Genomic DNA, 24986 nt, shown 5'->3' with positions numbered 1-24986 from the left:
AATTATAAAAATCAAAGCAGGGCAACTTTGAAAAAAACTCATTTTCTTCCTTCTCTGGCGAAATCATTAAAAAAAAACAAACATATCTATATTTTATTGATTTTTTACAGAGAGGAAGGGAGAGGGAGAGAGAGTCAGAAACATCGATGAAAGAGAATCATAGATCAGCTGCCTCTTGCACACCCCCTACTGGGGATGTGCCCGCAACCAAGGTACATGCCCCTGACCGGAATAGAACCTGGGACCTTTCAGTCCGCAGGCCGACGCTCTATCCACTGAGCCAAACCAGTTTCGGCCGGCGAAATCATTTTATATTTTGTTTTGTAGCTGGTATGTTTAGGAAATCAATACATTTAGGGGTGTAGGGAGAGGGGCTGGATATAAAAAGAGATGCAAGATAATCCACATGATTATTTTCTAGGAGAAATGTAACTGCATTGGAAGTGAATGTTTCTGAAGATTACTTAGGTACCAAAATAATTTTGGGAAACCTGTGTTACATTTTGATAGAAAAACCTCCTGCTCTTCAAATATATTCATTTTGGGGTTCCTACTTTTTCTCCATTAAATTCAGCAGTATTTATTTTGCAGAATACAGATCCATAGGCTCTTTGCTATCCATCCTCCATTATTTACTTATATTTAATTTGCTATTTTCATACATTCCTACACCTTATCATAGCATGTGGCCACAGAGAAAATAATTGGTCACTTAAATTTAAATTGATTTCTATTTCTCTTCCATAGGAAAATAGGAAAGAGAAATAGATATACCAAAATAGAAAACTCTTAAATTAAGGGAAAATGTATTAAATTAACTCTTTTCTTTTTGTGTGTATGTGGATGTTTATGTTTGAGATTTTAGAATGGAAAGGGAGTATGTGATAAGGTCCAAACATGCCATTTGAGACAATTTGTAGGTTCTATTTCTAAATATTCAAAACATTTTAATCAAATAAGAATGTTTTGAGGGGAAGAGAACTCATTAACAAAATATCTTAACAAGTGAAATTTTGACCAAAATAAATGATATGTCTTTGAATATAGCCATGGTTGGTTTGAGGGGACTAGGAGAAAAAGGGACATGAAATAACTTTGTCTGATTACTGGGTGCCAGATTGAAGTATGTTCTTTGATTTAAATGGATTTAAAGTTAATGAATTCAAGGGAACTGCTATGTGGTACCACCTTTTCATATCAAAATGATAACATTAGGCACCCATACTCTTGAGAACCAGGTTTGGTAGGGAGAAAGCTAATTGATCTAGGTAGAAACACTTTAGGGGAAAGGATGAGAAGAAAAGAAACCTGACCGTGTATGTAAAACGAGCACTCCCTAAGCTCTACTCTTAGAAGTGGCAAGTTACCTATTTAGATGGGATGATAGTTGGTTCAATGCATTTGTTATATCATTTAATACTTTTTAAGTGGAAGCAAACTCAAGTCCTGGAATGTCTGCTCAGTTGTCCTAAACTTTGAAGCTTACTTTAATTTAAAAAAGAAAGAAAGAAAGAAAAATCACCAGCATACTTGACTGAACATAGATATATGATAAATTTATTCAATTCCTCTTATTAAGTTCGGAGGTAAATTTTCCAAGGCAGATAGCAAGGTTAATTTGGGTATTTGAAATTTAAAGAAACTCCTAGGAAATTATGGTTCTATTTTGGTCCAGGTAAGAAATAGGAGAAAGTCCTTGAAAACTTCTGATTTCTACATTTAGAAAAAAATTGAAGTATACAGTTTGGCAAAAGTAGAAAGCTACTAGCCAAATATAACAAAATAATATTATAGCATTTTATTTTAAAGAAATGAATATTCCAATAAATTATTTAATATCTTGATAAATCGACTCAATAATAGTGTTTTCCCCTTTCATTGCTGCAAACAGCTTTTAAGGTGGATCTGGCTCAAGGATATAAGTGAGGAACTTTACAAAGGGCCCACTAGGTGGCCTCTTAACTGGGGAGGAGTTAAGGGGTCACACGAATTGGGTTTGGGTGAGGTGAAAACTGAAGATAATCCAAAACAAAGTTCTTTGAAGGGTTATATTTTATCTTTAAAATCATGCTATTGTATCTATATTGCTTCAAGTTAGTTTTAATATAAAAACAATGCTTTAATTTATTGCCATTGACTAACTAGAGGTCATGTGTGTACCCAGCTTGAGAGTCACTGGGGAAGCTTCATACAACACTCAGAGGACCTGAGCTCTGTTACCAAACTGCCCACACTCCACAACTTCAATTTTCTCCTCTCTTAAAAGTCTACAATCCCTGATTTTCTCTCCGCAGTTTTGCTGGAAAAATTGGAAGTCAATAAGACATCACTATTATTATTAATAATAAATAACTGGTTTGTTCAACAATCTGAACTTGGGTCAGTCCAAATAAGAAATGGTTCAATTTTTCTCCAATTACTGCTTTCAACTGTGCTTCATTGAGTGTCCTTCTCCCACCCCTTAGACAGCTGAGTCAGATTCCACATCTTTCTGATCTGTTCAGGCCCATTTAATCCAATTTAAAATTCCACCTGGTTTCTGTTTGAAATCTCTTCTCTTCCCATCCTCCTTGTTCCAGCAAAGTTCCCATCTAAGAGATTGAAGATTAGGAAACAAATGAGACCAACTTTTTTACTCCCTCTCCTCTCTTTCTCTTGGGACCCTGCTCTTCCAAATTGGGGTCAGAGGTGGAGAAAGACTGAAAGAATCCCTACTTGGCAGGGGTAGGTGTGGTCTGACCCCCCCTTTGGTGGGGTCAGACCTCCATTTTTTGCCTGTTGCTCTTTTTCTGTTCAAGATCCATTGGCCTCTGATGCACGTTGAATGGCTCCTAGCCAAATACTGAGTCTCCCCTGGAACACACGTGTGAGTTATTTCTGTGGGCAATGTTGGTGGAAGGGTCATGGGAGTGGTGGGCCCCCAAGGAAATCTGTTCTGTTCTGGGAAACCTGCCTAACTCACTCACTTTTTACACCTCCTAATCAACAGTTTCTGAAACCAGATCCACTTCCATCTTGGATTCTATTCCCCCTCAGCATCTTACTGCTGCACTCTCCGCTCCTGGTGGCCTGTCCTCTTGGAAGTTCCTTGGGATCACTCCCTTTCACTCAGCTTGGGGTGAGGAGGGGAAGCCTGCCACCCTCTATAACAGGAAGAAGCTCAGGCTTATCATCTTAAAATATAGCGTTAAGTGGGTACTGGGAGGATGATTGTAGGTAGCAAAGCCAGTGTGGTCACCTTCTACAAACCCAGAGATGAGTCTGGGCCTTAGCGGGTGTTCTTCCTCATGAAGAAGACATGACACCTTTTTTTTCATCCTTTGAGTCATGGGTGATGACTCCAAGGCCGAACAAAGTCCATGTTCAACATCCTGTTGCCTGTTACACGTGCCTTAACCTGCCAGGAAGTGTACACACTTATGCAAATAAAAAGCGTTTTGTTGGCAGCACAAACACATGCAATCATTTGGGAAAGACAGTTGCCACCGTCAAGGCATAACAGCTTGGCTTTCTCATACCACTCGTCAAAATGTGCAACTTAGCCTGCTGGCTGCTGCAGGGGAGCTGTTAGTGCTATCACTGCGGGGAAATGAGTGAGAAGTGGAGAGAGGCTTCTATCTTCTCTGAGTCTGGGCCATATATTTAGAGCCTTTCTTTCATTCAAGGGAAGTTTTGTTTGTTTGTTTGTTTTGTGTGTGTTTTTTTTGTTTGTTTGTTTTTTGGTTTTTTTTGCCTATTGTTGTCATTATTGTTGTTATAACATAGAGGTAGGGAAGTGTTTTATACCCTTTGGCTGTGCTTGGAATATCAGCATTAAATAGAACCAGAGGTATCCTGTGTTACAGCAAACTCTGTGTTTCCATTTGGTGGGGTCAGACCTCCATGCACCGAAACGCTCACGCAGAAGCTGGGGGATTTCTCCAGCAGACAGCTGAGTAGGCGGGCACCAGCTCTCCCTCCACCATTGGCTTCAGTATTTCAAAGGGAAGCTCTTTAAAAGGAGGGAAAATCGACACACTTCAGACATTGCATAGTAGGTGAACCAAAGTCCCACAACCTCACGCAGTGATTCTCAATGTCACAGTGGCAGGTCTTCTGTTTGAGCATCTACTGTCAGTTATACCTTCTCCCCCGGAAATGAAGCCCTCTCAAAAGCCCCTGCCTCTAGTTTGCAGGTACTATACCCATGGCCTAGTCTTTCCAAAGCAGCAGAGCAGCCTTGTCTGATGGCCTGCAGCCCTTTCCCACAGTTCCAGAATTGTCCCCAACTCTGTTCTCTGTGGAGTGGAGGGCATTCTCACACCCTCTACCCTGTACCTTGCCTCAGAGAGAGCCACTGTGACACACTGATGGGACAGCAAAGAGCTCATCCCAGCCTACGGTAACCCCGTGAAGCTTAGGCCACAGGGGAGGGAGTGCAAGAAACGCTGCCTTGCTGCCTGGCCAGTGTGGCTCAGTGGTTGAGCATTGACCCTATGGACCTGTTTAATTTCTGGTCTGGGCTTTGGCTCCATCCCTAGTGGGAGGAGTGCAGGAGATAGCCAATGATGTTTCTCTCTCATTGATGTTTCTCTCACTCTCCCTACCTTTCTCTAAAATAAATAAATAAATAAATAAATAAATAAATAAATAAATAAATAAATAAATAAATAAAATCACATAATTATATTACATATAGGCCCGATGCATGAAAATTTGTGCGAGAGTAGGCCTTCCTTTCACTGGCTTCTGGCACCAGCTTCCCTCCGGCACCCAGGGCCCGGGCTTGCCTCCTCCAGCTGCCTGCAGGCACCCAGAACCCGGGCTGGCTTCCCTTTGGCCCGGATTCACCAGGAAGGACGTCCAGCAGACGTCCTTATTATGCTATTTAGACCACACGTCCTTCCAGACAACCTTCCGGATGCAGCCAGGGCTGAGAGGGAAGCTCAGGCTCCGGGGGCCAGAGGGAAGTGGGTGCCAGCAACCAGGGGAAGGAAGGCCTATTCTTGCATGAATTTCGCTCATTGGGCCTCTAGTGTATATATATGAAATGCTGGTTTTCTTTTCACCATTAAATTCAACCCAAGTGCCTTCTGCGAGGCAACAGTCCTGAGGACTGAAGGGTCCTGGGTTCACTTCCGGTCAAGGGCACATGCCCAGGTTGCAGGCTCTATCCCTAGTAGGGGGTGTGCGGGAGGCAGCGATCAATGATTCTCTCTCCCATTATTGATGTTTCTTTCTCTCTCTCCCTCTCCCTTCCTTTCTGAAATCAATAAAAATATTTTTCAAATAAAATAAAATTTAAGGCAAGCGCCCAGGGTTAGTAAAATTCACACATCTGCTGAATAACTGCTGTTATTCAAGAGGTGTTTAGAAAATAACCTCCTTCTGGAAGGGGGAGCAAGAGTGGAGGAAGGCACTAGTTTTCATTTAGTGCCAAGCTGAGTTGACTTCCGATTCAGGATATGATCTCATTTCACTCGGCAGTTAATTTCCGTGCCTTTAATCCTTTGTAGAAGAGCCACAGATGTCAATGGTAGGAAAGGCCATACAACCCAGTAGCAGGGTCACATATACTTGCATTTCAAGGTCCATTATTTATTAGTTTCATGACTTGGCCAAGTCATTTTTTTCTCAGAACCTCAGTCTTCCCATCCATAAAATCGGATTAATAGTCCTTCTGTCACAGGGTTTCTGTAAGGATTAAGTGTCAGTGCTTCTGGGAGGGGCCTAGGCTGCGATGCAATTCCTGAATGTGGTAGCTATTTTTTATTGTTAATGTGAGCAAAGATAGCCATACTTTATACTCCCTCACCTTGGCGTTTACACATGTTCTAGGGGCAAACAGCCCCTCTCCCTGGCTCTTGAGAAAGACCACAGCCAAGCACCCCTAAGTCTAATGCTCTTAGGGTCAGGCAGGGGCTGTTAACCAATTGGTGACATGGGCGGGGCCAGGCCTGAGCAGGGACAGAGCTCCTGGTGGGACAGCCCTTCTCCGTCCCAACTGGTAATTGCCATGCAGTAAAAGCCAGTTTTTGCCAAATTTCCACAGGAAATTAGAATGATAGATTTTTATGTGAACTCATCCAATTTTTAAATGCTGGTAACTAATTTCATTTAAATAAAAAAAGAAAAATACTGCATGAATCAACCCAAAACTTCCGCCAGCCACAGGTTAGTGACCTCCGACTTAAATTCATTAAAGTGTTTATATCCCCTCGAAGGGTAGAGAAATGAGAGTAGTAAGGTAAGAAATAGAGAATGCCTACAACTGGGAAGGAGAGAGATGAGGACCCGTGTTTCACTCCCTGGAGAACATCTGGGAGGGGACAGAGTTAGGTACTGGCCCCATGGGATCCCTAGTGAGACTTTAGATAGGTTCTTATGCCTCTAATTTGACACAGAATTCACAGGCTCACTAGACTTCAGGGGGCCATGGTGGCGCAGATGATGGGCAGCTTGTCAGTGACCAGCCCGGGCAGAAATGTGGAAGGCCTTCCCAAATATTTGCTCCACATCAGACACAGCACCTGGAACAGCACTGTGTGTGTGGAGGAGGGAGCCCCATTGATGAGTGAGATTTGATCACCTGTTGTGAGCCAAACCAGCTAGGGCTGCCTTAAATTTTAAAGTATATGAGAGAGTATTTGTGTGGCAGGGAGAAGTCAAGGAGAAGGGCTGAGAAGGAGAACACTCATGATTCCTCCTAAGGTGGGCCACAGCGGTGTTGAAAAGATAAACATACACACATACTATAAGTAAAGTGTTTTCCAAAATGTAAAATAGCTACAGGAAAAGAAAGCCTTAAAATGAGTCCAAATGCTTTGGGTTTTGCCTTAGCCAGTTGCTCAGTGGTTAGAGCGCTGGCCATGTATTTTGATTAGGGTCAAGGGCACCTACCTGTTGCAGGCTCCATCCCAGCCCGCGGGGGCATGTGGGAGGCAACCACCTGAGGTGTCTCTTTCACATTGATGTTTCTCACTCTGTCTCTGGCCCTCCCTTCCATTTTCTCTAAAAATCAATGGGCTCTAACCTGTTTTGGCTCAGTAGATAGAGTGTCGGCCTGCGGACTAAGGGTCCCAGGTTAATTCTGGTCAAGGGCATGTGCCTGAGTTGCAGGGTTGATCCCCAGTAGGGGGCATGCAGGAGGCAGCCAAACAATGATTTTCATCATTGATCTTTCTATTTCTCTCTCCCTCTCCCTTCCTCTCTGAAGTCAATAAAAATATATTTTTAAAAAACGAAAGGGAAAAAATATCTTTGAGTCAGGGTTAACAACAACAACAAAAAGCTTTGAGATTTTTAATTTGTTTGTTTGCTTTTTGGTATGTGCGTAAATTCACAAAAGTAGAATGCTACCTAAAATGATAAGCTTTAAGGTTGACAAACTAATGAATTCAGAATCAAGCATTTAATCAAACTTGTAGGTTTAAATTTGCATATTTATAGTGTACTGAATCTCACATTGTCTAATAGACTAAAATTTATATTTTATTAGCATTTAGTTATATATTTTTAAACAATAATTGATGCTTCATAAACATAATGAAATTTTCTCTGATGAATTTAAGCTAAAATATAATGAACTATGTTGTGGTTAAGTAATATGTTATGATATTTTTTAAATTGTTTTTTTTTTTTAGAGGTACATATTGAAAGAGATAAATTGATATGCTATTAAATTGATATCCTTCCAAACAGTGCAACTGTTTAGTATCACACATGAAAGAAAATTAGGTTATTGAATAACAGATAAGGAGGCTATAGATGCTGATGGAATTATAATTCCATTTCTAGATGAGAGAGATGGGAAACTTCATGCAACTAATTTTGTACAGCCTGTAAAAAACAACAACAACCTAACAACACCCTGACAACTAGATTGATTTTTCAGTGCCTATAAATGAGGTGATTTTAGAAGTACAGCAATAGTGTGTCCTTTTTTACTATGTGAAAAAGTTCCTTAGTTAATTTCAATGATTTGTCAGTTGTTGTTTTTTTCTGACTGAGGTTATTCTCTGATATTGAATGAATCTAGATTTTAAGCTCTGTTGGATATCCTAAAGCAAAACAACCAGGTCTATTGATGGCAGTTCCTAGTTCTTTTATAACAACTACTTAAGGTCTAATATTGGTCATATAAAAAGATAACAACTAAATGGTATTTACTACATTCATGTATATTACCATTGCATACCGGAAACTGAGGCTCGGAGAGGTAAAATGACTTGCCTAAAGTCACCCAGCACGTAACTGGCTGAGGTCGGTCCCAAACCTTCAGCTCCTGGAGCAGTGGTCGACAAACTCACTAGTCAACAGAGCCAAATATCAACAGTACAACAATTGAAATTTCTTTTGAGAGCCAAATATTTTAAGCTTAAACTTCTTCTAATGCTACTTCTTCAAAATAGACTTGCCCAGGTCGTGGTATTTTGTGGAAGAGCCACACTCAAGGGGCCAAAGAGCCACATGTGGCTCATGAGCCTCAGTTTGCCGACCACTGTCCTGGAGTATTCTTTTCACTGGAGTCACTGGTCTCATTGCTTTGGCCTCCCTTTGTCTAGCAGTATCAAATGCCAACTAATGTTTTATACCACTGATATCCTTGTATTTTGCTTATTGCCAATCTTTAGTGTTGTCTATGTGGACATATTTACCAGACCTCTCAACAAAGGACATGTTAAATAACAACACTAGTATGGCATCAACAAAATTTAGACTGTGATAAATTCTACATGACCAGCTGCTTCAATAAAGTTTTAAGGAAAACTAAATAGGAGTGAGTGCCTATAGATTAAAAGAGACAAGAGACAGACCAACCAAATGCATTGTGTTTTGAAACTTGTTTGAATCCTGATTCAAATAAAACAACTGAAAAAATAATTATTAACCTACCAGGAAAAGTTAGACAATGGACATTTAACGGTATCAAGGAATTATTGTTAATTTATTACATGTAATGCTGGTATTGTGTGTGGTTAAGTATCTAATATGTTAAGGTATTTTTAAAAGGCGTTATTTATTAAAGGTACATATTGAAAGAGATAAATTGATATGCTGTTAGGGAGTGCCTTCAAAACAGTGCATCAGGTGGCAATGATTGGTCTTTAGTTGGTAATTGTTGAAGCTGTGCTTGCGGCACTTGAGGATTCATTATGCTATCCTGCCTCCTTTTGAGTCTGTTTCACATCTTCCACAAAAGAATGCATTGCAGCCCCACCGGTGTGGCTCAGTGGTTGACGGGGGACCCACGAACTGGAAGGCCAGTGGTTCAGTTCTGGTCAGGGCACATGCCCGGTTGCAGACTCATTCCCAGTAGGGGGCTTGCAGGAGGCAGCCGATCAATGATTCTCATCCTTGATGCTTCCATCTCTTCTCCCTCTCTTTTCCTCTCTGAAATAAATAAAAACATATATTTTTTTAAAGACTGCATTGTTTAACTATGAACCCAAAGCAGATCATTCCTTTGACTTTAAATCGTATAATGCCTCATTTCAGGAATGCTTCTGAGGGGCTCTGGAGGTAATCTAGTCAAATCTCCACGTCCCCTTCCCTTACTTTTGGGCACGAAGTGGGAGGTGAGGGAGTGGTGATGGGGAGTGGGGGCTGTCCTCTCCTCTTCCTCCTTCCAGGCTCCAGTTTCAGGCTGGATAACCTCCAAAAGATTTCTCATCTTTCCTAAACTAAAGCCTGAATGAGGGGGCAGGAGGAGAGGTGGTCGATGCAAAGGGGGAAATGTCGGTAGACAGCTTTTAGATGCCTTGTTTCATCTTTAGTCTTGGCTTCGCTAATTAATCACTTTGTGGTCACTGCGCCGACGAACGTGTACCTTTAACGTTCCTGCTCACGTGACAATGTTTTTGTTTTAGAATCCCTTCTGCTGCAACAGGAAATTCTCGGGGAGCTGACGTCACCGCCACCGGTTACAGTCATTACTGTATTGACGGCCACTTGTTTTCAAAAACATTGCAACGTTGAGGTGCCGCGTCAGGACAATGTTAGAGTTCAGACTTAATCCAGTATTTTCCTGTGATGTAATCTTTAGGCAGTATTGACCCTGGAGCCCTGAAAAAGAGTTGGATTTTTTTATTATTATTTAATTTTTTTAGATCTCTGTGGATAAATTTCCCAGGTTGTGCCCGGGGCATAAAGCAGAGCATGCAGTACCCTCCCACCGCCGGTAGGGGCACCCCTGGCAACGTTTGCTGCCGCGGTGCGCCTGCGCAGCTCGTCCTCACCAATTCGCCCGCCGTCCCCCGACCGGCTAGCAGGGGGCGCTGTGAGGTAACGGGCCAGGCCTCTCTGCCTAGCGTTCTGGAACCGAGTGCAAAAGGGCAGGAGGCGCGGCGGGCGGAGGGGTGTTCTAGCCCCTGACTGCCGGTCTCTATGGCCCTTTGTCCTCCAGCCTCCCCGGGCGCTGGGCCTGCGGGCCTGGTTGCTAGGCGGAAGCGGGGCGCGGCGGCGGCGGCCGCGGCGGCAGCGGCCCGGGCGTTTGAAAAGCGGCTACGCCGGCGGCAAAAGGTCCTCAGGCAGCGGGGCGGCCCTGGCTGCGGACTGGCCCGGCGGGCGCGGGGCAGAGCCGCAGTTTGCCTGGAGCCGGGCTGGCGGGGAGCCGGGAAGCCGGGGAGCCGGGGAGGGTTAGGGCCGGGCGGCGGGGTCGAGAGCGGGCGGCGGGGGGTCCCGCCGGAGTGGGGGGTGTCGCGGGTCCCCCGAAACTCACCCGGGCCCCTTCCCTCCCGCAGACCCCGCCTGCGGGCCGCAGACCGCCACCATGGTCTCCAAGTCCGACCAGCTGCTCGTCGTCGTGTCCATCCTGGAAGGTGAGCGGCCCGGGACTGCCTCCGGCAGCGCTGCCTCCTGAGCGGTCACTGCGGCGATGTGAACCCCCGGGACCTTGTCCTCCCCGCGTCCGCGGGCCCCAAAGGCTTCGGAGAGTTGTCCGTGCCGAGGCCCGTTAGGCCATGGCTTGGAAAGCCCCCGGGGCGGCCGGAGCTCGGCTCAGGAGGTGGCATTTAGCGCGCCGCCCCGGCCCCGGCCCCGGCCCCGGAGCGGGGGGAGGAAACCGATTTCCAGCCGCAGCCTGTCGATGAGCAGGCGGGAGAGGGAGCCGGGAAAGCACTCTGTTCAGCTACCTCCCGGGGAAGGCATTATTTATTTATTTGTTTGTTTGTTTGTTTGCAAGAATAATCTCCCTTTGACTCGAACGCGCGTTCCTGCCGATCCCCAGCATTGCGGAGGCCGCTGCCTTTGCAGGTCTTGCTGGAGGACCTGGAGGTTGTCCGGAGGGCCCAGTGCCCAGGCCCTGACGGTGGTGCTTGTTGGGGAGTCCTTGAGTGCCAGGCTCTGGGCTGGGGATGGGAGGGTCCACTAGGGCTGGTTCTGAAAGCTTAGGGATGGAAGGTGTGTCAACGGATAATTGACGGGGTAAGGAAGAGGGGGTGACCACCTTCTGGGGAAGCGGGGGTGGGGGGTGGGGGGGGACGGGACCCGGGGGTGGGGGTGGGGGGGGTGGTTCCCTGAAGGAGGTGAAGCTTACTTGGTTCCCATAGGGTGGTTAGGGATTTGTCAGGTGAAAAAAGGAAGGAAGGAAGGGGCCTTCCGGGCAAAGGGAAGCGCCAAGTGCACCTGAGGTGTCGAAAAGCAAGGCATGTTCTGTGATTTTTTTTGCGGGGGTGGGGTGGGGGGATAGGGGGTGAGAGGGAAGTAAACACTGTAAACCCCCGGTTTTTGAGTTTTGGAACAGTAGGATGACAAGAAACCATAAAGAGCTGGGATAGTTTTAGCTGTCAGGTTACTGTTGGAAGTCATAGGTCTGAAATCCCATTGTCGTTTTGTTGAAAGCTTTTGGATTTAGCGCTGTATCCCCTGCTGTGAGGAAACGGAAATAGGAGGCACCCGCTTTCCATTCAAGGATGTGGGGGTCTTGTCTACTTGGGAGTATCAAATCAGTGTGCGGGCAGGACACGGTGTGTTGGGGTATATACTATTGTATATTGAACATGTATGATATGAGCTATCAACATAGGTGGGAAGGATGGCTGAAGTGCTCTGAATGGTAAGCTTTAGATAGGTGGACAGAAGAGTCATTCCAGGCGATCCGACAGCCGGGGCGATGAGGGCCTGAGCATGGCAGGTGGGCGGTGAAGAGGTAGCAGACGAGCAGGGCAGGTAGGGGAAGGTGAATATTGAAGAATGTGGTGAGAAAGAAGCTTGTGTAACTAGAGTGAACAGGCTTGAAGGATCTTGAAAGACAAATAGTTTGATGTGCTAAATAACAGAGAGGCGTGATATATTCCCAGACAGGATAAAGTTTTTTGCAAGTTCAGTAGCAGCGTGCGGGGTCGAGAACCTGGACTCAGGGAAGTCAGTTAGGTGTTGCCACAAACAAAGCGAAAGCTGGCATTTGGTCCTCCCTCCAAACTGTTCCTCCTGTGTTTGTATTTCTATTCATCATAACCACGCCACAACCACGCCGCTGCCCAAGCCCAGAGCCTGCAAGTCACCCTCTTCCTCCCTCTCCCAACTTCCAAATGGTCACCAAGAGTTGTTGCTTTTATTTTTAAAATAATAGCAGATGGTTCATAGAAACTTTAAATAAACGAACTTCCATGGTGAGTGCCCTGCTTTGGGGTCCTCATTATCTAATCTATTGTAATATTTCATAAGTGTTTCCTTCCTTTCTAGAAAATACCTCCTGTCCACCTTACTACCTGGGGATACTCTTTCTGAAATGCATATCCCATTTTCTTAAAACCCCTCGCTGTCCTAAAGGATAATGTCTGTATTTCTTAGAATAGCACGCCCTTTATGGAAGACCATTTGCATTCCTTTCCGCCTTCTCCCTCTCTGCACCTATTCATGTGTTCCCAGCACTTCCACCGTATGTATTGAACTGCTTGCAATTTTTTGACACTTCTAGAAATGCCCTTTCTTCAAAAGAAAATGACTGGGTTTCTACCACGAGCAGAATTTGGGCCATGTACTGAGTTTTAAGGATGAAAAAGACAGGGTTTCTGTTCTCAGGGTGTTCCTTGTCTTTGGGGTGAGGCAGGCACCTAGTTATTGTACTGCATAGCCTCTGTTCTTGAGCTTATTGGAGGTCATCCTTATGATAGTCTGAAAATATAGGTTTTTTTGACACTTGAAATTCATTTGGGGAACCTAGTGATATTTTAGAGCAACTGAAAATGAGGTCCAGAGAGAAACCTGTGAGTGCTAATTGGGAGAGCCAGGCCATATGTAGCAGGATTTTTACTGGGGAGTTCAGTGAGAGCCTCATGTGAAATTCACAGGTTTGCAGTCAAGGTGTTTCTTAGCTTAATTGCTAACTAAGCTTGTACCAGGGTGAGGAGCAGCAGGGATGAATTTATTTAAGAGTGATTTAAAGACTTTAAAACCTGTTAACCAGGGAATTCCCTTTTTAATTACGCAACGTATAACGGGCGCATACTCTTTCACTAGGACGTGTCAGTACGTCACGCCCGGTGGACATAATTTCATATTATTTTATTTATACTTAATTAAAATAAATGAAATATATTTTTTCGTTTATTTATATAAAAAGCACAAAGGAAAATACAAAATTACAAACAAGTAGAAAAGAATACCAACAAAAAAATGGAAACATCGAATTAAAAAATTATAAATTTTACAAACAATTATAAAGATTACAAAAAATATATACCCGTCCCTCTCAGGGCGCAACATATTTCAAGGACGTATTCATATAACAGGTTAACCAGATCTGCCTCACCAGACCTACAATCAGGTCGATTGCAAGATTCTTGCTGCTTCTTCCTTAGTTCTTAGCATCCTGTTTTTAGGGTTTTATTTCTTTCCACCAGACCTTCCATTCCTTGAGGGCAAGTACTCTGTGTAACTTTTTTTTGCATCCCATCATCTGACATAATCCCTGTTTCTGAACATGCCTTTGGTAAACAGTGAAAAAACTGTCAAGAAGTATTAATGAAATGTGATTCGTAGATAGAATGCTTAATATTTCTTGCAAATATATTACACAACATTGTCCTTGAGAACAAAATGAATGAATACAATTTCCTTTAGCTAATCTGGAAAAGTTTCTTAACTGTTAACAACAACAACAAAAAAATCAATATACAGATATTGTACATTTGCTTTATTTGCTAATTTGACTATTTCCTAACTCCCCAGATGACTTTGTTCTATAGTGCTTTGTACTGGTCTAGTAATATCTAAAATTGGTATAATGACATTTTTAATTCTTCATTTCTAAATGTTGAGATTATTGCTGCTCAAGGTGTGAACAAAGGGCAACAGCATTGACATTAACTGTGATCTTGTTAGAATACAGACTCTCAGGCCCACCCTAGACCTATTGAACCTGTCTTCAGTTTTAGAGGGTCCCAGGTGATTCATAGGTACATTCATAGTGTTTGAGAAGCAATAGTTTATAAATTACTAGAGGCCCGGTGCACAAAATTCCTGCACACACTCCAATGTGGGATCCCTCTCGCAACCCAGGACTGCTGGCTCCCAACCACTCACCTGTCTGCCTTCCTGATTGCCCCTTACTGTTCCCCTGCCGGCTTAATTGCCCCCAACTGCCCTCCTCTGTAGGCCTGGGTCCCTCCCCCCAATCACCCTCCCCTGCAGGCCTAGTCCCCCCAACTGCCCTCTCCTACAGGCCTGGACACCCCTAACTGCCCTCCCTGCAGGCCTGGTTGCTCCCAACTGCCCTCCCCTGCTGGCCATCTTGTGTCCACATGGGGGCAGCCATCTTTGACCAAATGGGGGAAGCCAACTTGTGTGTTGGAGTGATGGTCAATTTGCATATTACCTCTTTATTATATAGGATAGCTTTAAATTTGATTGTTTTTTATGAACACTGATTTTGAGTACATATGTGAATATGTGTGTTAGTAAGGTAGTTTATTGAATATATGAAAAGTTAACTACTCTTAATATATATATATCAGTTTTAAAGTACATGCTAAAGAATCATATTTGACTTTTGTATACTTTTTTTTTTTAGTTTTGTTAATCCTTACCTGAGAATATTTTTTTTATTTTTATTTTTTTTAGAGAGTGGAAGGAAGGGAGGGAGGGGGAGATATCCTCCTATCTAATAAAGAGGGAATATGCAAATTGATCATCACACTGTAACAAGCTGGCTGTGCCCACAGCAGAGGCAAGGATCCTGTAACCCAAGATGGCTGTGCCCACAGCATAGTCCAAGTTCCCATAACGAGCCTTAACAAGCAATTAGCAGGGACCTGAGGCTGTGCGCCTCCATGCGGTGGGGCATGATAGGGGACCTCAGGCCACACCCCCTGCCCTGGCACCAGGCTGGGGGACCTCAGGCTGTGACCCTGCCTGGCGGGCCTTGACGGGGTTCCCAGGCCACACCTCCACCCCAGCACTGGGCTGAGGGACTTCAGGCTGCACCCCCCACCCCGGCACCGGGCTAGGGACCTGAAGCCGCACCCCATGCCCTGGCCCCATGCCATGGCCCTGGGCCATGGGACCGGAGGCCATGCCCTCCACCCAGCGGGGCTTGACGAGGTTGGGGCCGGCCGGGTCTGGATCTAGCCCTATGGGGGTGAGGCCAGCTTGGTCTGGGTCTCATGCGATTTTGAGGCACATGTGGGTGGGCAGGAACTTGATTCTGGGTCCCTTGGTGTGCCCCAGACTCTGACAGGAGGAATATTTTCATATACATTTTACTAATTTCTTTCATCTCTGACACTTTTATTATAGAGAAAGGGAAAATAACAATATTAAAATATTCCCTCTAATCCTATTTAATGTGCACAAATTTTGTGCACCGAGTCACTAGTGTGTGTGTGTGTGTGTGTGTGTGTACAAAAAATGCCAGGTGTAGTGGCTAAAAACTTAGGTAGGCTCTGGTGCTGGGTTGCCTGGGCTCTACCACTGTCCGCTGACTCAGGACAAGTTACTTCACCTCTGAGGCCTCAGGTTTCTCATCTGTGATATTCGGGATAAGCAATATGGAGAGAGAGTAAGAGAAACATGGTGTGAGCAAGACGTCAATTGGTTGCCTCCTGCATGCCCCCAGGAATCAAACCCAGGATTCTTCGGGGCACAGGCCATTGCTCTAACCACTGAGCCGCTGACCAGTCAGGGCTGAGTTTTGTAGACTTTTATTAATCTATATACTCTTATTTTTTTCCAGGTCGCCATTTCCCCAAACGTCCAAAGCATATGCTTGTAGTAGAAGCAAAGTTTGATGGAGAACAGTTGGCTACTGATCCTGTGGACCACATTGACCAACCAGAATTTGCTACCGAGTTAGCCTGGGAAATTGACAGGAAAGCACTCCATCAGCACAGGTGGCTGTTACTTTCAATTTGTTCTGTTCTTTTTCAGGGTGTTGTAAATAAATTTATATATGTATATTATTAGATTATAGTAATAAAAAACACTCAAATAAGATTATTAATGTGCCAGGAAATTTTGAAAGTACTTTGCTACAGTAATTAATTTAAAAATCAGAACAAGTTTATGAAGTAGATGTTGTTCTATCCCGCACATTACAGATGAGAAACCTGAGGCCTCAGAGGTGAAGTAACTTGTCCTGAGTCAGCGGACAGTGGTAGAGCCTACCTAAGTTTTTAACCACTACTCCTGGCTTTTTTTTTTTTTTTTGCTAATGTCAGAATAGATATTCTAGAAGTGCTATGATAATGCCTAGCCAGTATTAAATATGCTTTGGAATTCATTGTAATTTCTGTTTATCGTATATTTTACCTGGTTTGCCAAGGACATATAGATATGTATATAGTATAATTATATAAAGGACTCTAATTTTATACTTAATTTTAGACACTTAACCACTTTATTAGTATATAAAGCAGACTATAAGTTACAGTCTCTTATTTTATGAATTCTCATGACCAGAAGCAGGCAAGAACACTGATACTTTTATTTTTAAAAGGATTTAAAATATATTTCCCCTGGTAACACACAATCACTTCAGTACTTAGTACTAAATCAAAATAAAATTCAAAGTTAAAAATTAGAGCAATAAGAAATTTACTTCCTTTTTTTGCTAGATCAGTTCCTGGGGTTTATTATAAGGGAATAAAATTCTCAGAGAATATAAAAATTTTGTATTTGCTTTCAGTGACTTCTGGAATATTTACCTAGACAGAGTCCTGATATAAATCGATATTTGTGTCTACATTGGTGATTATTTTTACATTTTTGTTAGTGCTCACCGGTACCATTCTGAATGAATGTATAGGCTAAGAAGATAATACAGATAAAATGAACATATTAATGATGATTTTTTGTGCCAAGTGCAGGTTTCACAATCATCACACTAGATAAAAATCACAAAATTTAATCAACTTACCGCAAGAGTCAATATAGAGATTCCAGGGCCAAAAAAGCCCATGCTGTACCAGTCAGGGCCATGCTTACAGGACATTGTCTTGTATTACCTTACATTACTGTTGATTTTAAGAGCTTATGATTTTATGGTATCTAATCCCTTACTTTATTTTGGTTTTTAGCTATCAAAAGAACTGTAAGCCTGTGTGTATATGTGTATATTTGTAGTATGTGTGTGACAATATAAGAAAAACAATTTAAAATCAATCTTAATGAATAGTGGTAACTTTTTACTTTAAAGGATTTCTATACATTACATAAGCTTGAAAACATTGACTTAGATCACATGTGTCAAACACAAGGCCCTCGGGCCAAATCCAGCCCGCCAGGCTTTGCAATGTGGCCCGCACCGCGCTGTCATCACTGCACTCTTCTGTCAGTTTATGACATTGTCAGTTTATGACTGTTCAGTAAACCATTCGGCCCGCGATTTAGGCTGGATTTTAGATTTTGGCCCCTTCTCTGATTGAGTTCGACACCCCTAACTTAGATGATAGCCTCTTAGATGAAACACTAAGATTTTGACAAGTTTTGTAAATAGTTGGCATATAGATAAGTAGATTAATAGTTCTTGCCAGTGAGTTTTTCACAAAATATGGAATCTTGATAGTAGTAGGCAGCTTTGTCAAGGGTAGTATAAAATCAGTTCAATATTAAGTGAAAGCCGTTTTACTTATCACCTGAATTTTTACATTACAGGCTACAGCGTACTCCTATCAAACTCCAGTGTTTTGCCTTGGATGCTTTGACTTCAGCCAAGGAAACTATAGGTTACATTCTTCTAGACTTAAGAACTGCTCAAGAAACAAAGCAGGTATTATCCTTTTGATATTTGTTACTGATTATGTTAGGCAGTTGTTTATTTTTCAAAATGTACCAATCAGATTGATGAGAAGGGCACGGAATACTGGGCCTGATGGATTATGGGCTTGAAAGGCAGTTCTTATGTTCTAGTTTGTGAATTTGGTTTAGGAAATTCTGATCTTCTAATAATTTCCTTGACCTAGAACTATCATTCTCAAGCTTTTCTCAGAGCTTAAACCTGTGTTACCTTGAGCTTAACATCTCAACTCCTGGGCTTTGCTTTCAAAGGTGGTCCTCTTCCACTGTCCCTTGCTTCAGCGGTCACCATCTCCTTTCGTTCTACAAGCTAGAAATATAGAATCTTCCTTGTCAACCCACTTTTCTGCCTCTTTTCAGTTAGTTTTCCCCCCCTCCCACTTCACCTACTATTCTGCCTTTTCCCTGTTGAACCTAAGCCACCATCGTTTCTTACCTTGGCTGTCATACTAGCCTTCTAATTGGTTTCCCTGCTTCTTACTCCTTGCCTTCCCTACATAATAGAGAGAGTGAACTTATTGTAGCCCACTTAATACAATGTAAACAGCAGCCTCTTCTCATCCTGTTAAAACAAACAAACAGCCGAAACCAGTTTGGCTCAGTGGATAGAGCGTCCGCCTGCGGACTGAAGGGTCCTGGGTTCGATTCCGGTCAAGGGCATGTACATTGGTTGCGGGCACATCCCCGATAGGGGGTGTGCAAGAGGCAGCTGATCGATGATTCTCTCTCATCGACACTTCTAGCTCTCTATCTCTCTCCCTTCCTCTCTGTAGGAAAAATCAATAAAATATACATTAAAACAAAAACAAAAACAAAACAAAACAAACAAACAAAAAACAACAAGAGAATTCTGGATCCTTATTTCTGTGTTAGTGCTTTTCGTTATTGAAAATATTTTTTCTTATTTCTGTTTATCTTTTAGCCTTTTTGTACATTATTTAAATATGTTTATTTTTAGTTTTTCATGTCTTTGTTTTGTCTCAATTTTTTAAAGTAAAGTAAAAATTAATATCTTTTTTATTTTAAAGTTCTCTCTTACCGATTTGAATCTTAAATTAGGATTTTGTGAAGAAAAATTTATCTGTTACTAACATTTTTGATATTTGCAAATGAGCCAATCAACCTGGCCCAAATTCGGAATCATTCAAAAGAAACTGGAATTTTTTAAATGCTTTAAAAGAGGACTTGTTTATTCCCGATCCTTGGATACTCATCACCAATCTGCTCTTAGGTCTTAAAAAGGTTTCCCTTATTTAGTCTTAAACTCAGAACAAGGGGCCATGCTTGTTCCCCAATGTTTCTCTTACCCAACTTCTCTGCTGCAACTTGCAAGTGTCCAGAAGACACTTCTGCAGTCACTTTGGTTACAGAGAAGGACACTCCTTTTAGGAGGAGGGTATCTGAGAGGACATTATTCAGAGGAGCCTCTGAACGCTCTTGGCATTTCTTTTCTCCCTATCTTGTTCTTTTTTAAAATATATTTTTATTGATTGCAGAGAGGGAGGGAGAGGGAGAGAGAGAGAGAAACATCAGTGATGAAAGAGAATCATTGATTGGCTGCCTCCTGCATGTCCCCTACCGGGGATCGAGCCCGAAACCCAGGCATGTGCCCTTGACCAGAGTTGAACCTGGGACCCTTCAGTCCACAAGCCGAAGCTCTATCCACTAAGGCTCCTTATCTATTTCTTGAGGAAAGTTCATCATCATATTAGTGATTGGAAGTTAAGGAGAAGTGTTTTAAAATTACATTATTTTTAGGAAAACCAATTGTTGTCTTGCTTATTCTTTTGTTTGCCAGCAGAAATATATGAAGTTGGTCAGTAAAATATTTGAAATTAAAAATAATGTTATTTTCTGTAAACAAATAGCCATATATATAAAAGCCCAGCGACCAAATGGTGGAACAACCAGTTGCTAGGATGTGCACTGTGGTAGCCAACTGCCCAATCCAGGCCCCAATCAGCCCTCCCAACCGTCTGCGGCCCTTTGCCCCCCTACCCCAATTGGGAATAGGGCCAGCTGGTCAACTGCCAATGGTCCCTCTACCCACTGGCCCCATCCCCTACTGGCCCCCATTGGATCCGGCTGGCCTGACCCCAACCGTGCATGAATTTGTGCACTGGCCTTTTGTAAACAGAAAAATCCAGATTTATTTTTCTCAGTTATATAACTAAAATAGACCATAAAGTCTACAAGTAGATAAAAATATTTTTTTTCAGGCATGTACTAAAAATTAGAAAATGTTTGTCATAAGGATAATAACAAACAAATTTTTTTCTTAAAAAGTACCACATAAAAGTAACTCAACAAATTAGGAATTTTTGTCTTAAAAAAAATAACTTGTTTGTGAATTTTTAAAAATCTGTGGCCTAGTTAATCCTATTTTGCTTACAAACAAACAACTTACTGAACCAAAACAGCAGTTTTTGGTTTTGATCAGTGTAAGCACCAGACCTTGCCTTGATAGAACAGTGGTCAGAGCAAGAATGCTGTTTCTAGGTATGGAGATGGTGCCCTGCTGACCAGTGGTTCCTGCACTCGTATACACGTGGTCCTGGGCCATGAAGTTTTGAAGGCTGGTTTTGGTACTAGAATTTCTGAGGTTACTCTGGGTATATAGGAGTAAAGATAGAAAGAAATATATTGTGTCTTCTTTAACATATTACCTGTTGAAGCATAGGAATAGGAGCAAGAAAGACACCCTAAACTTTTACTTCAAGAGGAAATTCTGTTAGCCTCATAAGCAGGATTAATTTCTTTTGAGGAAAATGTGGAAAAGAATATTTTAATAGAGGAGGAAGTACTGAGAAATGACAGGAAATCTATTTAGAACCTTATAGAATATTTCCCACTACTGCTTATTCCCTATTAACTATTATGGTTTTTTGTTGTTTTGTTTTGCTATTATTCTCCAGGCACCAAAATGGTACCAGTTGCTGAGCAATAAATACCCCAGGTTCAAGTCTGAGATACAGATAAGCATTGCTTTGGAAACAGATTCAAAGGCGCCAGTGGATGGTTTTAAGGCCAAAGGAGCTCCCCCTCGAGAAGGAAAAGGTGTGTGCATCATCTCTAAGGAGAATTCGCATCTGTGGATTAGAACTTTAGGAAGGGTGGTGGGGGTATGTGTAGGAAGATATGTGCAGGAATGTCAACTGATTTTACTCTAGTCTATCAGGCAAATGTTGTAACATTGTTACACAAGCAGCTGTTGTTGCTCTTAGCTCTTGTTTTAGGAAGGCTTAGAAATTAGGAAAGATTTTCTTTTTTTAATTTTTATTTGATACATAACTGAACAAAGTAAAATTTTGCATTGTTTTTAAAAATTGCTTGGGAAATTTTCTTCCTAGGATGAATGCAGGAAAGCCAAAAATAATTATGCTCTTCTCTATTAACTATAGTTTAACAAAACTTTCATTTATTTTTTAATTACTAAATTCTATTTTTTAGAACAGTTTTAGGTTCACAGAAAAATTGCAAAGTAGAGTGTTCCCATATAACCCTGTCCTCACACAAATACACCTCCCACATTATCAACATCCCTCACCAGAGTGGTACATTCATTATAATTAATGAATCTACATTGACACTTCATTATTGTCCAAAGTTCATAGTTTATGCTAGGGTTTATTCTTGGTGTTGTACATTCTATATGTTTTGACAGATGTGTAATGACATAGTATAGATTATAGTATCTAACAGAATAGTTTCAATGCTCTAAAAATCCTCTTGCCCTGCTTCATCACTACCTACCCTCAACCACTGATATTTTTTTTATCTCCATAGTGTCACATTGTTAATTATACTGTATTAGCCTTTTCAGATTGTACTCTTTCACTTAGTAATATGCATTTAAGGTTCTTTCAGGTCTATTCATGCTTTGATAGCTCACTTATTTTAGCACTGAATAATATTGCCTTATCTGGATGTACCACAGTTTCTTTATCCACTCACTGAAGAACATTTTTGTTGTTTCCAAGTTTTGGCAATTAGGAATATCCATTCAGCTGTGGTACGCCTTTTGATTGGAGCATGTAATCCATTTAAATTTAGGATTATTATTGAAAGTTACTTATTTATAGCCATTGTAATTCTGTATGGCTAGGTTTCTCTCTCTGTTTGTTCTCAGCAATCCCTTTAGTATTTCTTGTAATACTGGCTTGGTAGTGATAAACTCCTTTAGCCTTTTTTTGTCTGGGAAGCTTTTTTTAAAAAAATTTATTTTATTGATTTTTCACAGAGAGGAAGAGAGAGGGATAGAATCAGAAACATCGATGAGAGAGAATCATCGATCAGCTGCCTCTTGCACACCCCCCACTGGGGATGTGCCCGCAACCAAGGTACATGCCCTTGCCTGGAATGGAACCCGGGACCTTTCAGTCCGCTCTGAGCCAAACCGGTCCGGTTAGGAAACTTTTTATTTAACTTTCTAATTTGAATGATAGCCTTGCTGATAGAGTAATCTTGGTCTCAGATCCTTGCTTTCCATTACCTTGAGTACTTCATGCCATTCCCTTGAGAAATCAGGTGAAGGTTTTTATGTGGATATAAGTTTTCATTTCATTTGGATAAATACCAAGGAATATGATTACTAAATCATATGGTTAGAGTATTTTTTAAAAAATCCTCACCCGAGGATATGTTTTTATTGGTTTTTAGAGAGGGAGGAATGGAAAGAGAAACATCAATGTGAGGGAGAAATAGTGATTGGTTGCCTCCTGTAAGCACCCCAACCAGTGATCAAACTGCAACCTACCATGTTTCCCCGAAAATAAGACATCCTCCAAAAATAAGACCTAGCGCATCTTTGGGAACAAAAATTAATATAAGACACTGTCTTATTTTCAGGGAAACAGGGTAGGTATGTGTCCTGACCAGAAATTAAACCAGCCATCTTTTGGTGTAGGGGACAAGGCTCCAACCAACTGAGCCACGGCAAATGTGTTTAGTTTTATAAAAAATTGCCAAACTATCTCCCAAAGTGAATGCACCATTTTGCATTCCCACAGGCAATGAATGATAAGAGTTTTTATACACATCCATGCCAGCATTTTGTGTTGTTGGTGTTTTGAATTTTGGCCATAGATGGGTAGTGGTATCTCATTGTTTGTAACTTGTAATTCTATAACGATACATGGTGTTAATATCTTTTCATATGATATCTCTTCATACTTGCCATCTGTATATCTATTTTGATGAGGTGTCTCTTCAGGTCTTTTGCCCACTTTTATTTTTAAAAAAATATATTTTATTGATTACTATCCTCTCTACATATGGCCTCTATGTATCTCCCCAGCCTCACCTCTTTCATGTCAGTCCTACAGCACATCAGTCTGTAACCACATGCTTTCTCTTGCTTCTGAGTGTACCCACTGCTCCTTCTGCCTAGAATACTTTTTCATTCTCTCATTCTCTATTCAGTCACCTTTCTCTTTTTAGCCAAATTTTGCAATGCCTTTTCTGTGTGGATTATTAAATTGGAGTCTTAAAAAGGCTGTCTTGCCCTTGCTGGTTTGGTCCAGTGGATGGAGCATCGGCCTGCAGACTGAAGGGTCCCAAGTTTGATTTTGGCTGGGGGCACTTGCCTGGGTTATGGGCTCGATCCCCTGTGTGGGACGTACAAGAGGCAGCCAATCAATGATTCTCTCATCATTGATGTTTCTCTCTCTCTCTCTCCCTCTCCCTTCCTCTCTGAAATCAATAAAAATGTATTTTAAAGAAAAGGTTGCCTTATTTAAAAAATATGACTTTTATGTGCAGAAAGAAAATTGTGGTTATACTTAAAAATCAATGGAAACCTTACTGAGATATGAAGTGTTCCAGAAAACTAGGAAGCAAATGAAACAGTATAATCAGCTTTCGGAATCTTTTAATGGTTTATGGCAAACTACAATGTAATTTAATTGTGTTTTTCTCCATAAAGTACCTGCTAGCCTGCCTGGACTTGACCCCAAGGACATTGTGGCCGTCCTGAATGAGGAAGGAGGCTACCATCAGATCGGACCAGCAGAATCTTGCACTGACTTCTTCCTTATGTCAGTGACCATAGCATTTGCCACCCAGTTGGAGCAGGTGACACTTTTTTTAGTCATAGCTTAATAATTGTTGGGTCTGGTATTTACAGATTAGCCTGTTAGTGTTTCTTGGATTGGATACAGTACAGCAAGCAACCTGAATATCGGTATGTTTTCTTCAGTCCCACAGAGGTGACACAGGGGCCCAGGTTGCTCTGTGAATACAGTTTGCATCACAGCTGAGGGACATAGAACTTGGAGAATGCATCACTTTTATTTTTTGCAGTCCTGTTCTTTGTCCCGAAGACATGTTACCTTAGCTCAAGTACTTGCTGCATAAGCAGCCCTAGGAAATTGGTGAGGATGGTCAGGGACTTGCAGTCTTGGCACAGTCAGAAAAAATGTGCAGGGGTGCTTGGGGCCCATGGCAGATTGCCTCTTCCCCAAATGGTTCAACATGAAATTCTGTTATTCCATACATTGTCCTTCTCAGGATTAAGCCCAGTGTTTTTTGAAATTATGTTGGCCTGGAGCAGCTGAAAGAAATTAATATTTTCAAAACTCTAATATATATATAAATGGCTAATATGCAAAGTGTCCCCTCAGGAGTTTGACCAGAAGACAGTGAGTTTGGTCACTTGCTATGATGTTCGCTAACCAGTAGGGGGTGGTGCGGAACAAAGGAAGGCCCTGATTGGCCCTGATCACCAGCCAGGCCTAGGGACCCTACCCATGCATGAATTTTGTGCACCGGGCCTC

General features: G+C 42.1%; 1 protein-coding gene across 2 annotated transcripts in view; it reads left to right on the top strand.

Moving 5' to 3' along the window:
- The first annotated feature begins 10438 nt into the window (after positions 1 to 10438).
- CEP120 (centrosomal protein 120) overlaps positions 10439 to 24986 on the top strand; it is a 53387-nt gene continuing 38839 nt past the window's right edge. For both annotated transcript variants that reach the window (XM_084881715.1, XM_084881714.1), the window contains exons 1-6: positions 10439 to 10500; positions 10722 to 10799; positions 16154 to 16310; positions 18073 to 18187; positions 21129 to 21270; positions 24137 to 24285. In XM_084881715.1, coding sequence (XP_084737841.1) covers positions 10751 to 10799; positions 16154 to 16310; positions 18073 to 18187; positions 21129 to 21270; positions 24137 to 24285 — 612 coding nt within the window. In that variant the 5' untranslated portion in view covers positions 10439 to 10500; positions 10722 to 10750. The remainder of the gene's footprint in view (positions 10501 to 10721; positions 10800 to 16153; positions 16311 to 18072; positions 18188 to 21128; positions 21271 to 24136; positions 24286 to 24986) is intronic.

This window comes from Pipistrellus hanaki (assembly GCF_964339955.1).
Source record: "Pipistrellus hanaki genome assembly, chromosome: 4".
Lineage (NCBI taxonomy): Eukaryota > Metazoa > Chordata > Mammalia > Chiroptera > Vespertilionidae > Pipistrellus > Pipistrellus hanaki.
This window is presented reverse-complemented; position numbering and strand designations above follow the sequence as displayed.